The sequence below is a fragment of the Oncorhynchus mykiss genome, chromosome 10, assembly GCF_057628025.1.
Source record: "Oncorhynchus mykiss isolate SJ-2025 chromosome 10, ASM5762802v1, whole genome shotgun sequence".
Classification (NCBI taxonomy): Eukaryota; Metazoa; Chordata; class Actinopteri; order Salmoniformes; family Salmonidae; genus Oncorhynchus; species Oncorhynchus mykiss.
This window is the reverse complement of record NC_143031.1, coordinates 39939693-39952500: the sequence shown is the minus strand read 5'-3', so window position 1 is coordinate 39952500 and position 12808 is coordinate 39939693. Positions and strand designations below refer to the sequence as shown.

At 44.0% G+C, this 12808-nt stretch overlaps 1 protein-coding gene across 9 annotated transcripts in view; it reads left to right on the top strand.

Moving 5' to 3' along the window:
* The window catches only part of LOC110533866 (neurofibromin-like), an 80222-nt gene that overhangs the window by 52784 nt on the left and 14630 nt on the right, over positions 1-12808 (top strand). For 7 of the 9 annotated variants that reach the window (XM_090186599.1, XM_090186596.1, XM_090186595.1 and 4 more), the window contains 8 exons: positions 3487-3919; positions 4191-4531; positions 4704-4906; positions 5041-5234; positions 6638-6778; positions 11271-11550; positions 11787-12001; positions 12580-12641. In XM_090186599.1, coding sequence (XP_090042725.1) covers positions 3487-3919; positions 4191-4531; positions 4704-4906; positions 5041-5234; positions 6638-6778; positions 11271-11550; positions 11787-12001; positions 12580-12641 — 1869 coding nt within the window. Of the gene's footprint in view, positions 1-1190; positions 1303-3486; positions 3920-4190; positions 4532-4703; positions 4907-5040; positions 5235-6637; positions 6779-11270; positions 11551-11786; positions 12002-12579; positions 12642-12808 lie in introns of those variants that run through there. The other 2 variants (XR_016483705.1, XR_016483704.1) reach the window with 2 other exon arrangements.

Genomic DNA, 12808 nt, shown 5'->3' with positions numbered 1-12808 from the left:
TTGTCCAGGTGGGAAAGGTCAGTGTGGAGTGCAATAGAGATGGCATGATCTGTTGGGGCGGTATGCAAATTGGAGTGGGTCTAGGGATTCTGTGATAATGGTGTTGATGTGAGCCATAACCAGCCTTTCAAAGCACTTCATGTCTACAGACGAGAGTGCTACGGGTTGGTAGTCATTTAGGCAGGTTACCTTGGTGTTGGTATTACAGACAGGGAGAGGTTGAAAATGTCAGTGAAGACACTTGCAAGTTGGTCAGCGCATGCTTGGGATACACGTCCTGGTAGTCCATCTGGTCCTGCGACCTTGTGAATGTTGACCTATTTGAAGTCTTATTTGAGTCTTACTCGCATCGGCTACGGAGAGCGTGATCACACAGTCGTCTTTAACATCTGATGCTCTCATGCATGTTTCAGCGTTACTTGCCTCGAAGCGAGCATAGAAGTAATTGAGCTCGTCTGGTAGGCTCGTGTCACTGGGCAGCTCGCGGCTGTGCTTCTGTTTGTACTCTGTAATAGTTTATAAGCTCTGCCACACTCGAGGAGCATCGGAGCCGGTGTGGTACGATTCGATCTTAGTCCTGTATTGGTGCTTTGCCTGTTGGCTGGTTCGTCGGAGGGCATAGCAGGGTTTCTTATAAGCTTCCGGGTTAGAGTCCCGCTCCCACACCTCAAGACTTCCTTAGATATCGTGCACCAGCTGTTGTTTACAAATATACATAGACCGCCACCCCTTGTCTTACCATAGGCTGCTGTTCTGACCGTCCGATACAGTGTGTAACCCACCAGCTGTATGTTATTCATGTAGTCGTTCAGCCACGACTTGGGGAAACATAAGATGTTCATTTTTTTAATGTCCCGTTTGTAGGATATACGTGCTTGAAGTTCGTCCACTTTATTATCCAGCGATTGTACGTTGGCCAATAGTACCGATGGCAAAGGCAGATTAGCCACTCGTCACTCTACAAGGCACACCGATCTCCTCCTACTAATGCTACTATAGGTAGACGTTATTCAACAAATGAATGTCTTGCATTGTCAGATTAATTTAATTATTTATTCATTCTGTTATTAACCAAATATTTAATTGAAAGCTGTACATTAGCCATTCATTTAACTGTACATTAGCCATTCAAATCTGTAATTTACTGTACAGTCATTCCTCCTATCTGTTTCTAATTTCTGTCTTTGCAGACTCAAGTTCCAAGTTTGTCACGTGCTCAAGTACAGTGAAATGCCTTTCTCTCAAGCTACAAACCCAACAATGCAGTAATCATCATCAATGTAGCACTACAAATAACACAAGGTAGAACAAAAATACACAAGAAAGTAAGAAGCAAAATACAGGGTCAGTTCCAATACCATACAGTATTTACAATGTGCAGGAAAATGTGTGTGTGTGTGGAGTCCTATGAGTGTGCATAGAGATGCTGCAAAAATAAAATACAAGGGTTAACTCAGTCTGTGTAGCCATTTTGTTAGCTATTTAGCAGTCTTGTGGCTTGGTGATAGAAGCTGTTCAGGAGCCTGTTGGTGTCAGACTTGATGCACCGGTACCACTTGCTGACTGGAAGCAGAGAGAACAGTCTATGGCTTGGGTGGCTGGAGTCTTTAATGCTTTTCCAGGCCTTCCTTTCACACCACCTGATATAGTCGTGGCCAAAGGTTTTGAGAATGACACAAATATACATTTTCACAAATTCTGCTGCCTCAGTTTGTATGATGGCAATTTGCATATACTCCAGAATGTTATGAAGAGTGATCAGATGAAGTGCTATTAATTGCAAAGTCCCTCTTTGCCATGCAGATGAACTGAATCCCCCAAAAACATTTCCACTGCATTTCAGCCCTGCCACAAAATGACCAGCTGATATCATGTCAGTGATTCTCTCGTTAACACAGATGTGAGTGTTGACGAGGACAAGGCTGGAGATCACTCTGTCATGCTGATTGAGTTCGAATTACACTGGAAGCTTCAAAAGGGGGGTGGTGCATGGAATCATTGTTCGTCCTCTGTCAAACATGGTTACCTGCAAGGAAACACATGCCGCCGTCATTGCTGCACAAAAAGGGCTTCACCTTAAGATTGCACCTAAATCAACCATTTATCGAATCATCAAGAACAACAAGGAGAGCGGTTCAATTGTTGTGAAGAAGGCTTCAGGGCGCCCAAGAACGTCCAGCAAGCGCCAGGACCGTCTCCTAAAGTTGATTCAGTTGCGGAATCGGGGCACCACCAGTACAGAGCTTGCTCAGGAATGGCAGCAGGCAGGTGTGAGTGCATCTGCACGCACAGTGAGGCGAAGACTTTTGGAGGATGGCCTGGTGTCAAGAAGGGCAGCAAAGAAGCCACTTCTCTCCAAGAAAAACATCAGGGGCAGACTGATATTCTGCAAAAGTTACAGGGATTAGACTGCTGAGGACTGGGGTAAAGTAATTTTCTCTGATGAATCCCCTTTCCAGTTGTTTGGGGCATCTGGAAAAAAGCTTGTCCGGAGAAGACAAGATGAGCGCTACCATCAGTTCTGTGTCATGCCAACAGTAAAGCATCCATGTGTGGGGCTGCTTCTCAACCAAGGGAGTGGACTCACTCACAATTTTGCCTAAGAACACATCCATGAATAAAGAATGGTACCAACACATCCTCCGAGATCAACTTCTCCCAACCATCCAGGAACAGTTTGGTGACGAACAATGGCTTTTCCAGCATGATGGAGCACCTTTCCACAAGGCAAAAGTGATAACTAAGTGGCTCGGGGAACAAAACATCGATATTTTGGGTCCATGGCCAGGAAACTCCCCAGACCTTAATCCCATTGAGAACTTGTGGTCAATCCTCAAGAGGCGGGTGGACAAACAAAAACCCACATAATGACAAACTCCAAGCATTGATTATGCAAGAATGGGCTGCCATCAGTCAGGATGTGACCCATAAGTTAATTGACAGCATGCCAGGGCGGATTGCAGAGGTCTTGAAAAAGAAGGGTCAACACTGCAAATATTGACTCTTTGCATCAGCTTCATGTAATTGTCAATAAAAGCCTTTGACACTTTTGAAATGCTTGTAATTATACTTCAGTATTCTATAGTAACATCTGACAAAAATATCTAGACACTGAAGCAGCAAACTGTGTGGAAATTATTATTTGTCATTCTCAAAATTTTGGGCAACGACTGTACTTGGCTGTCTGCATCACCTTCTGTATCGCCATGCGATCGAGGGCGGTGCTGTTGTCATACCAAGCAGTGTTGCAGCCAGTCAAGATGCTCTCAATGGTGCAGCTGTAGAACATTTTGAGGATTTGAGAGCCCATGTCTGCTTGTTAATCCAGTTCACACTGTCTGTCATTTTCCAACCGAATCAAGTGTTGAACTGTGACGCAATCAGGTTGACATAACACACACTTCCTGTCTTGTGCACCTTATTTAAATTACAATGAAAACCACCAATGCTTCTGTGACGTCCCCCTCTCCCTCTTTACCCTCCCAGATTCAAGACGGGCCAGATCAACGGTGACCTTCTCATCTACCACGTGCTGCTGACATTGAAGCCCTATTACGCCAAGCCCTATGAGATTGTGGTGGACCTGACCCACGCCGGACCCAGCAACCGCTTCAAGACCGACTTCCTGTCCAAGTGGTTTGTGGTGTTCCCGGGCTTTGCCTACGAGAACGTGGCTGCCATCTACATCTACAACTGCAACACGTGGGTGAGGGAGTACACTAAGTACCACGAGAGACTGCTGACAGGCCTGAAGGGGAGCAAGAAGCTGCTGTTCATTGATTCACCAGTGCGGCTTGCGGAGCACGTGGAGCCTGACCAGCAGAAGCTGCCTGCGGCCACGCTAGCCCTGGAGGAGGACCTCAAGGTGTTCCACAACGCCCTCAAACTGGCCCACAAGGACACCAAGGTCTCCATCAAGGTCAGGACATGGGGGAGTCAGTAGATTTATAATGTTATATGATTCTTACATACTTTTTGGGCTGTGGGATGTAATTAGGGGCACAGACAGGAATGACAGGAATGTCTGAGATGGATTGAATGCTTGTCCCCCGGAAGTAGATGTGGTCTGAAGGGTCAACCGCTAAACCAGACTCCGGATGATAATGGACGTTTTTTTAAACCATGTTACTCTTTTGTGGACCATATAGCATAGTGACTCAGTCTCAATGAGCTGTCTCTGTTGTCCCTAGGTGGGCTCCACAGCAGTCCAGGTGACGTCAGCAGAGCGTACCCGGGTGCTGGGTCAGTCGGTCTTCCTCAACGACATCTACTACGCCTCAGAGATAGAGGAGATCTGCCTGGTGGATGAGAACCAGTTCACGCTTACCATCGCCAACCAGGGCACGCCGCTCACCTTCATGCACCAGGAGTGTGAGGCCATCGTCCAGTCCATCATCCACATCAGGACGCGTTGGGAGCTGTCCCAGCCGGACTCCATCCCCCAGCACACCAAGATCAGGCCCAAAGACGTGCCGGGGACCCTGCTCAACATTGCCCTGCTCAACCTGGGCAGCTCCGACCCCAGCCTCAGGTCAGAAACACAGCTGTGGAAAATAGTCATGTGATTAGTATAGATTTTGATGGGACTATGAGAACAGACCGTTAGGCTTCATAGGGATGTTTGAATTATACATCTATGATGCTTACTTACGTACTATTTTTTTTTTTTTCTCTCCTTCCCTTTCTGTCTGTGCTGGTTTCAGATCGGCGGCCTACAACCTGCTCTGTGCCTTGACCTGCACCTTCAACCTGAAGATAGAAGGCCAGCTGCTGGAGACGTCGGGCCTGTGTATCCCTGCAAACAACACCCTCTTCATAGTGTCCATCAGCAAGACACTGGCCGCCAACGAACCACACCTCACCCTGGAGTTCCTGGAAGAGTGTATCTCTGGTTTCAGCAAATCTAGTCAGTATCCTTGTTCCTGCCCTCCACACACATACGCCAAACGCACAAATACATGCGCTCACACACTCACATGCACAAAAACACACACACACACACACACACACACTGTAACATCCTCTCTGATGTGTGTTTAGGTATTGAGTTGAAACACCTGTGTCTGGAGTACATGACCCCCTGGCTGCTCAACCTGGTGAGGTTCTGTAAGCACAATGACGATGCCAAGCGCCAGCGTGTCACCGCCATCCTGGACAAGCTCATCACCATGACCATCAACGAGAAGCAGATGTACCCTTCTATCCAGGCTAAGATCTGGGGTAGTCTAGGACAGGTGGGGGCCTCTCCTCTTTGTATGCGTTTTAGCCCATGTATCAACCAGTATTTCAAATCAAATCACATATTTTCAGATGTAATCGCAGGTACAGTGAAATGCTTTTGTTTCTAGCTCTAACAGTGCAGTAATACCTAGCAAAACCATGCACACAAATCTTAAAAATAAGAAATATCAATGAAAATAGTGTGTATGGACAGTATATGAATAGAAAAGGTGTAGTAGTGATTAGCCATGACTAGAATACAGTACACACGAAGTGGGTAAAACCAGTATGTACACATTATTAAAGTGACCAGTGTTCAATGACTACGTACACAGGACAGCAGTCTCTTAGGTGCAGGGTAGAGTACCGGGTGGTATATTGAATATTACTGAGCCTAGGCAGTGTCTGTTATTGCCTTAATGCTACTGCTGATTCATGCACTGGGAAATGGCTGAAGGATTCAGGGGACCCACTGTTCAGGATGTTATAGATGCTGGACAGGGACACCCTATGCCAGGGATCATCAACAATATTCAGCCATGGGCTGTTTTTTTTCTTGAGCGGATGGTCGGGGGCCCGTAACATAATTTGTCGACTGTAAATTGGCTGCAAGAAGCCCAAACAGTTATGTTTGACTGAAACATAAGAATTTAAAACCTTGCTTACATTTGTATATAATCATGTGTTTCTCTATGTGTGGGAATACTTGGGAACAGATTTCTTAAATTAAAATCACTTAGAGCATATTTCCAGGTGTTTTTACAGTCTTATGTCCAACAAAAGACAAGTGTTATTATTTTGTTGAACACAATTTTGCACACAGTGAGTCCATGCAACATATTTTGGGACTAAGCACATTTTTACTGCTGAACTTATTTAGGGGGTTGGATACTTGTTAACTAAATACATTTCAGCTGTTCATTTTTAAATAATTTGTCAAAATTTAGAAAAACACAATTCCACTTTGACATTATGTGGTATTGTGTTTAGTCCAGTGACCCAAAATCTCAATTGAATCTATTTTAAATTCAGGCAGTAACACAACAAATTGTGGAAAAAGTCAAGGGGTCTGAATACTTTCTGAAGGCACTGTATGTTGTCATTACAAATGATTCTGTCTTCTGTGTCAGCGTCTCTGTACTTTTCAGCTCTCACCAGTTATCATGCTTGCCACTGAAAGCTTTGTGTATTAGCGTGGAGAGGAACGTCATTACTAAAAAAGATGCTGGCTGAGAAGTCATTCTGAAAGAGAAATGACTTGAGACAAAAAAAAAGCATACGCTGAGGCCGTTGTGCAAGTCCCAGTATCTATAGGTTTACTGTGAGAACTTTGGTGAAAGTTCTGGGTTGCATCACACCTCTGTGGGCTATTAATGGAGATGAGTTTATGGTTTGTCTTGTTGTCCCTGTTCTGTAGATAACTGACCTGCTGGACGTGGTGCTGGACAGCTTCATCAAGACCAGCGCTACAGGAGGCCTGGGTTCCATCAAGGCTGAGGTCATGGCTGACACAGCTGTGGCGCTGGCCTCCGGGAATGTCAAGCTGGTATCCAGCAAGGTGAGAAACGCACACACAAACACCTCAAGAATTACCAGTGCGATATACGATACATAACCAAAAGTATGTGGACACCTTGTTGAACAACTCGTTCCAAAATCATGGGCATTAATATGGAGTTGGTCCCCCTTTGCTGGTATAACAGACTCTACTCTTCTGGGTAGGCTTTCAACTAGATGTTGGAACTTTGCTGCGGAGATTTGCTTCCATTCATCCACAAGCGTTAGAGAGATCGGGCACTGATGTTGGGCCATAAGTCCTGGCTCGCAGTCGGCGTTCCAATTTATCCCAAAGGTGTTTGACAGGGTTGAGGTCAGGGCTCTGTGCAGGCCAGTCAAGTTCTTCACACCGATCTCGACACACATTTCTGCATGGACCTTGCTTTGTGCACGGGGGCATTGTCATGCTGAAACAGGAAAGGGTCTTCCCCAAAGTTGGAAGCACTGGAACTAAGGGGCCTAGCCTGAACCATGAAAAATAGCCCCAGACCATTATTCCTAGTCCACCGAACATTACAGCTGGCACTGCGTTCGGGCAGGTAGCCTTTTCCTGGCATCCGCCAAACCCAGATTCGTCCATCGAACTGCCAGATGGTGAAGCGTGATTCATCACTCCAGAGAAAGTGTTTCCACTGCTCCAGAGTCCAATGGCGGCAAGCTTTATACCACTCCAGCCGAAGCTTGGCATTGCACCTGGTGATCTTAGGCTTGTGTGCGGCTGCTTGGCCATTGTAACCCATTTCATGAAGCTCCCGACAAACAGTTATTGTGCTGACGTTGCTTCCAGGGGCAGTTTGGATCTCGGTAGTGAGTGTTACATCCGAGGACAGACGATTTTTTACGCGCAACGTACTTCAGCACTTCGCGGTCCTGTTCTGTGAGCTTGTGTGGCCTACCACTTCGCGGCTGAGCCGTTGTTGCTCCAAGACCTTTCCACTTCCCCATAACATCACTTTCAGTTGGACGGGGCAGCTCTAGCAGGGCAGACATTTGATGAACTGACTATGACGGTGGCACGTTGAAAGCCACTGAGTAAGTAAGGCCATTCTACTGCCAATGTTTGTCTATGGAGATTGCATGGCTATGTGTTCGATTTTATGAACCTCAGCAACGGATGTGGCTGAAATATGCTACAAACATCAATACAGATGCTGCACACATGAATACAATCTTTCCAGATGTCCCTTGTTCTATAAAATGCCATGAAAGATCCGTTTTGTACATTTATTATACTGCTTTATGGCAAGATGTAATTGTGTAATGTCACTGAATTAATTGGAGTAGCTAACATATTAGCCAATGTTACAGATTACATTACACAGGGTGTCTGCGGGTCCTTAAAAAGTGTTAAGTTAATTTATCTGATTTAAATGCCTTAAAACGTTTTCATGTCTTAAATTCAGTTTTCAAAGGTCTTGACAGAGTCACTACAGTGTTTCCATTATATTGTGCCGCTGCTTAATACCACCGTGGCAAACAAAATGAATAAATAGAGATTGAGCAACATTTCAAAATGTACAGTGCCTTCAGAAAGTATTCACACCCCTTTTCCAACATTTTGTTGTGTTAGAGCCTGACTTTAAAATGCATTACATTTAGATTTTGTGTCACTGGCCTGCACACAATTCCCCATAATGTCAAAGTGCAATTAATTGTTTATTGCATTTTTTTACAAATGAATAAAAAATAAAAAGCTGAAATGTCTTGTCAAGTATTCAACCCCTTTGACTTACTGTGTGTGCAATAATGGTGTTTAACATTATTTTTGAATGACTACCTCATCTCTGGACCCCACGCATACAATTATCTGTAAGGTCCCCCAGTCGAGTAGTGAATTTCAACCACTAAGACCAGGGAGTTTGCCTCGCAAAAAAGGGCACCTGTTGGTAGATGGGTGAAAAAAAACAAAAGGCAGACACGGAATATCTCTTTGAAAATGGTGAAGTTATTAATTACACTTTGGATGGTGTATTGATACACCCAGTCACTACAAAGATATAGGCGTTCCCGGAGGGGAAGGAAACCGCTCAGGGATTTCACCATGAGGCCTATGGTGACTTTAAAACCGTTACTGAGTTTAATGGCTGTGATTGGAGAAAACTGCAGATGGATCCACAACATTGTAGTTACTTCACAATACTAACCTAAATGACAGTGAAAAGAAGGAAGCCTGTACAGAATAGTTTTTATTCCAAAACATGCGCAATTAACTATGTCCTGAATACAAAGTGTTATTTCTTGGAAATACAACACATTACTGAATACCACTCTTCATATTTTCAAGAATTGTGGTGGCTGCATCATGTTATGGGTGTGTAAAACTAACCTGGTTGTCTGCTTTCCAACAGACACTAGGAGACAAATGTACCTTTCAGCAGGACAATCCTAAAACACAAGGCCAAATTTACACTGGAGTTGCTTACCAAGACGACATTGAATATTCCTGAGTGGCCTAGTTACAGTTTTGACTTAAATTGGCTTAAATCTATGGCAAGACTTAAATGGCTGTCCAGCAATGATCAACAACCAACTTGACAGATATTGAAGAATTTTAAGAATGTGCAAAGTATTATATCATCCAGGTGTGCAAAGCTCTTAGAGACGTACCCAGAAACACTCACAGCTGTAATCACTGCCAAGTATGATTCTAACATGTATTGACTCGAGGGGTTGAATACTTATGTAATCAAGATATGAGTGTTTTTTTAAATATTTTTTTATTACACATTTTCAACATTTTCTTCTACTTTGACAGAATATTTTGTGTTGATCATTTACAAAAAAATGAGAAATATATTTTTAGCCCACTTTGTAACGTAACATAATGTGGAAGAAGTCTAGGGGTGTGAATACCTTCTGAAGGCACTGTAGTTGCAGGAAAGACCATTGTTAAAAAAGAGGAGAGCTTCATGTGAGTAAGAATGATTTTTCAAACGGTCAATATAGAGGAAATAACACCACTTTACAAACAGAGTATGTTGTTGAGATGATGTGCCATTTACAGTGAATATATCAGGAGGCCTATATAGGCCTAACAATGGAACGTTTTTGCGTGGCTATCTAGCAATAACAGCATATTTAAGGTTAGCAATCTAGCTAATGTGTTTTAAATTCCCACTTCCTCAGTTTTTAAATTATGTAGCATTATAGCCCCTAGGCCAATATGCACAAAAAACATTCAGGCAAATTAATTTCTAAATAGATTGGATTACTCTGGATCCTATTTTGATATGTTGCACATGAAAATATCCATCATGCATTCCCTGAACTGAATGTATGTTCATGTAATACTTGGCACTGGAAAAAGTCAGTCAAGAGCCCTCCAGCTTAGCTACCCTGCTTTGGAAGTACAGCCGTTTGATACCTGATTCACTGAATGAGGGAAGGACCTGGTGTGTTTAAGCAGTGCTGGATTAAAAGCCTGCACACCCAGAGTTTACCACTATTTTATACAGTAACAGTGATGTAAATTTGACTTTATAAGGCATTTTTTCACATTGGTATTGTTTTGGTATTGAGTATAATTTTCTGAACACTTAAGAGTTTGTGATCCAGCTAATGATTAGCCCATTGAGGTAGCCTTAACAAATGCAGGTGGGCAACCCCATGCTTCAGCCATCTATAACCTAGCCACTATGCTACTACTCCTTCAGTCTAGAGGTGAATGCTCATTGCTAAAATAGCACATCTGTCTGATTTAATATGTGCCATATAGGCTATAGTCTTTGGGGAAAGAGCCAGCCCTAAAAATTCTACTTTTTGCCAACATGGGAGAATATTAGCAGATGTGTGCTGCATGCATACTTCAAAATTGGTATTAAATTGCATTCCAAGTAGTATTAACAAATTGTTAAATGAAACTTGATAGAACCTGCAGATACCCTGATGTTGAACCATACCACTACAGTATGTATGAAAGTCTGTTTTAAACATCTCACAAACCAAACATAAAAGCAGACACATTTTAAAAGTGCCTGCCCTATTTAGGTCACAGGTGGTGTCCTGCCTTTACTTGTCATTTCCTTTTGACTGTTGAGCTACTTCTCTCCTAAAGAGAGCATTGAGTGTATTGCCCAATGAAGTATCCATAACTTACCTCACAAAATGCTGATCATGTGATCTAGTACCAGGAACAGTATGGCAACTGAATACAAAGGCCAGTCTGTGTGGGGTGACGTCTCTTTTCTCTTCTATCTGTACTTGTATGTGAAGGCAAAATACTGAACACAGGTTTAAATTGTTATTGCACAATTGATTAACACCACACTGGGATATTAAACATGACTTGCTGCATTCCCAATTCTGCCTGTAACCTTTAACTACAGGACAGTGATGCTAGCTAAATGACATGAAAGAGTCCTGAGTCATCCTGCTCTTTATCATCGGTGGATGGGAGAGATAATAGAAGATGGGGATGTCAAATGTGGTAATGTGATGTGCTACGTACCAGACCTTTGATGTAACCTTAACTCTATCCCTTGTCTGGTCTGCAGGTGATCATCCGCATGTGTAAGATCATCGATAAGACGTGTCTGTCTCCCACGCCCACCCTGGAGCAACACTTGATGTGGGATGACATCGCCATCCTGGCCCGTTACATGCTCATGCTGTCCTTCAACAACTCTCTGGACGTGGCCACTCACCTGCCCTACCTGTTCCACGTGGTCACGCTGCTGGTGGCCACCGGCCCCCTGTCCCTCCGCGCCTCCACACACGGCCTGGTCATCAACATAATCCACTCCCTCTGTACCTGCTCCCAGCTCAACTTCAGTGGTGAGGAGGCCACACACACAATATCCTAGCCCTGGCTGTAGAGAAGAGAGGACAGACAGAGCGACAGAGAGAGAAGTGAAACAATTTAAAAGGCAGAGGGTTGATGGGTGTCATTCAGTGTTTTGAAAGTAGATGGATAGCTAGAGATGTACACTTTTGGGAGATTTTTCATTGATGTACTGTATAGCCTTGCTGAAACTAACTGAACTATTCCCCTGTGTGTTTCTCTCTTCCAGAGGAGACCAAGCAGGTCCTGAGGCTGAGCCTGACAGAGTTCTCCCTGCCTAAGTTCTACCTGCTGTTCGGCATCAGTAAGGTCAAGTCTGCTGCGGTCATCGCCTTCCGCTCCAGCTACCGCGACCGCTCCTTCTCCCCCGGGTCCTACGAGAGGGAGACCTTCGCCCTGTCCTCCCTGGAGACCGTCACCGAGGCCCTGCTGGAGATCATGGAGGTCAGGAGATCACCACACTGACATCGTCACTCATTATTCCATCGTCTCTATGAAACTACTGTCTGTACCGGGTGATGCTAGAGATCACCACACTGACATCGTCACTCATTATTCCATCGTCTCTATGAAACTACTGTCTGTACCGGGTGATGCTAGAGATCACCACACTGACATCGTCACTCATTATTCCATCGTCTCTATGAAACTACTGTCTGTACCGGGTGATGCTAGAGATCACCACACTGACATCGTCACTCATTATTCCATTGTCTCTATGAAACTACTGTCTGTACCGGGTGATGCTAGAGATCACCACACTGACATTGTCACTCATTATTCCATCGTCTCTATGAAACTACTGTCTGTACCGGGTGATGCTAGAGATCACCACACTGACATCGTCACTCATTATTCCATCGTCTCTATGAAACTACTGTCTGTACCGGGTGATGCTAGATGCTGGGTGAACACCAACCAAATGTAATATTCTACTTGCCCAGTCTAGCAAACAAAAATAGTTTAAACAAATATTTTTTATTTTTTTTAATGTGCTCAAACTGTTTCCTCTTTTCCACAAGGCCTGTATGAGGGATATCCCTGGCTGTAAGTGGCTGGACCAGTGGACAGAGCTGGCTCAGAGGTATGGTAACAACATTTACACTCTTCTAATGAACAGAACCAACCACACTGTTTGCTCCAAATCAATTTTCTGATGCTTATATTACTAATGCTAATGTCAGAGCAATGTAGAGAGGCTTCAGATCATTTACATTTAAAAATATATATATATTTCTTTTGATATTTAGC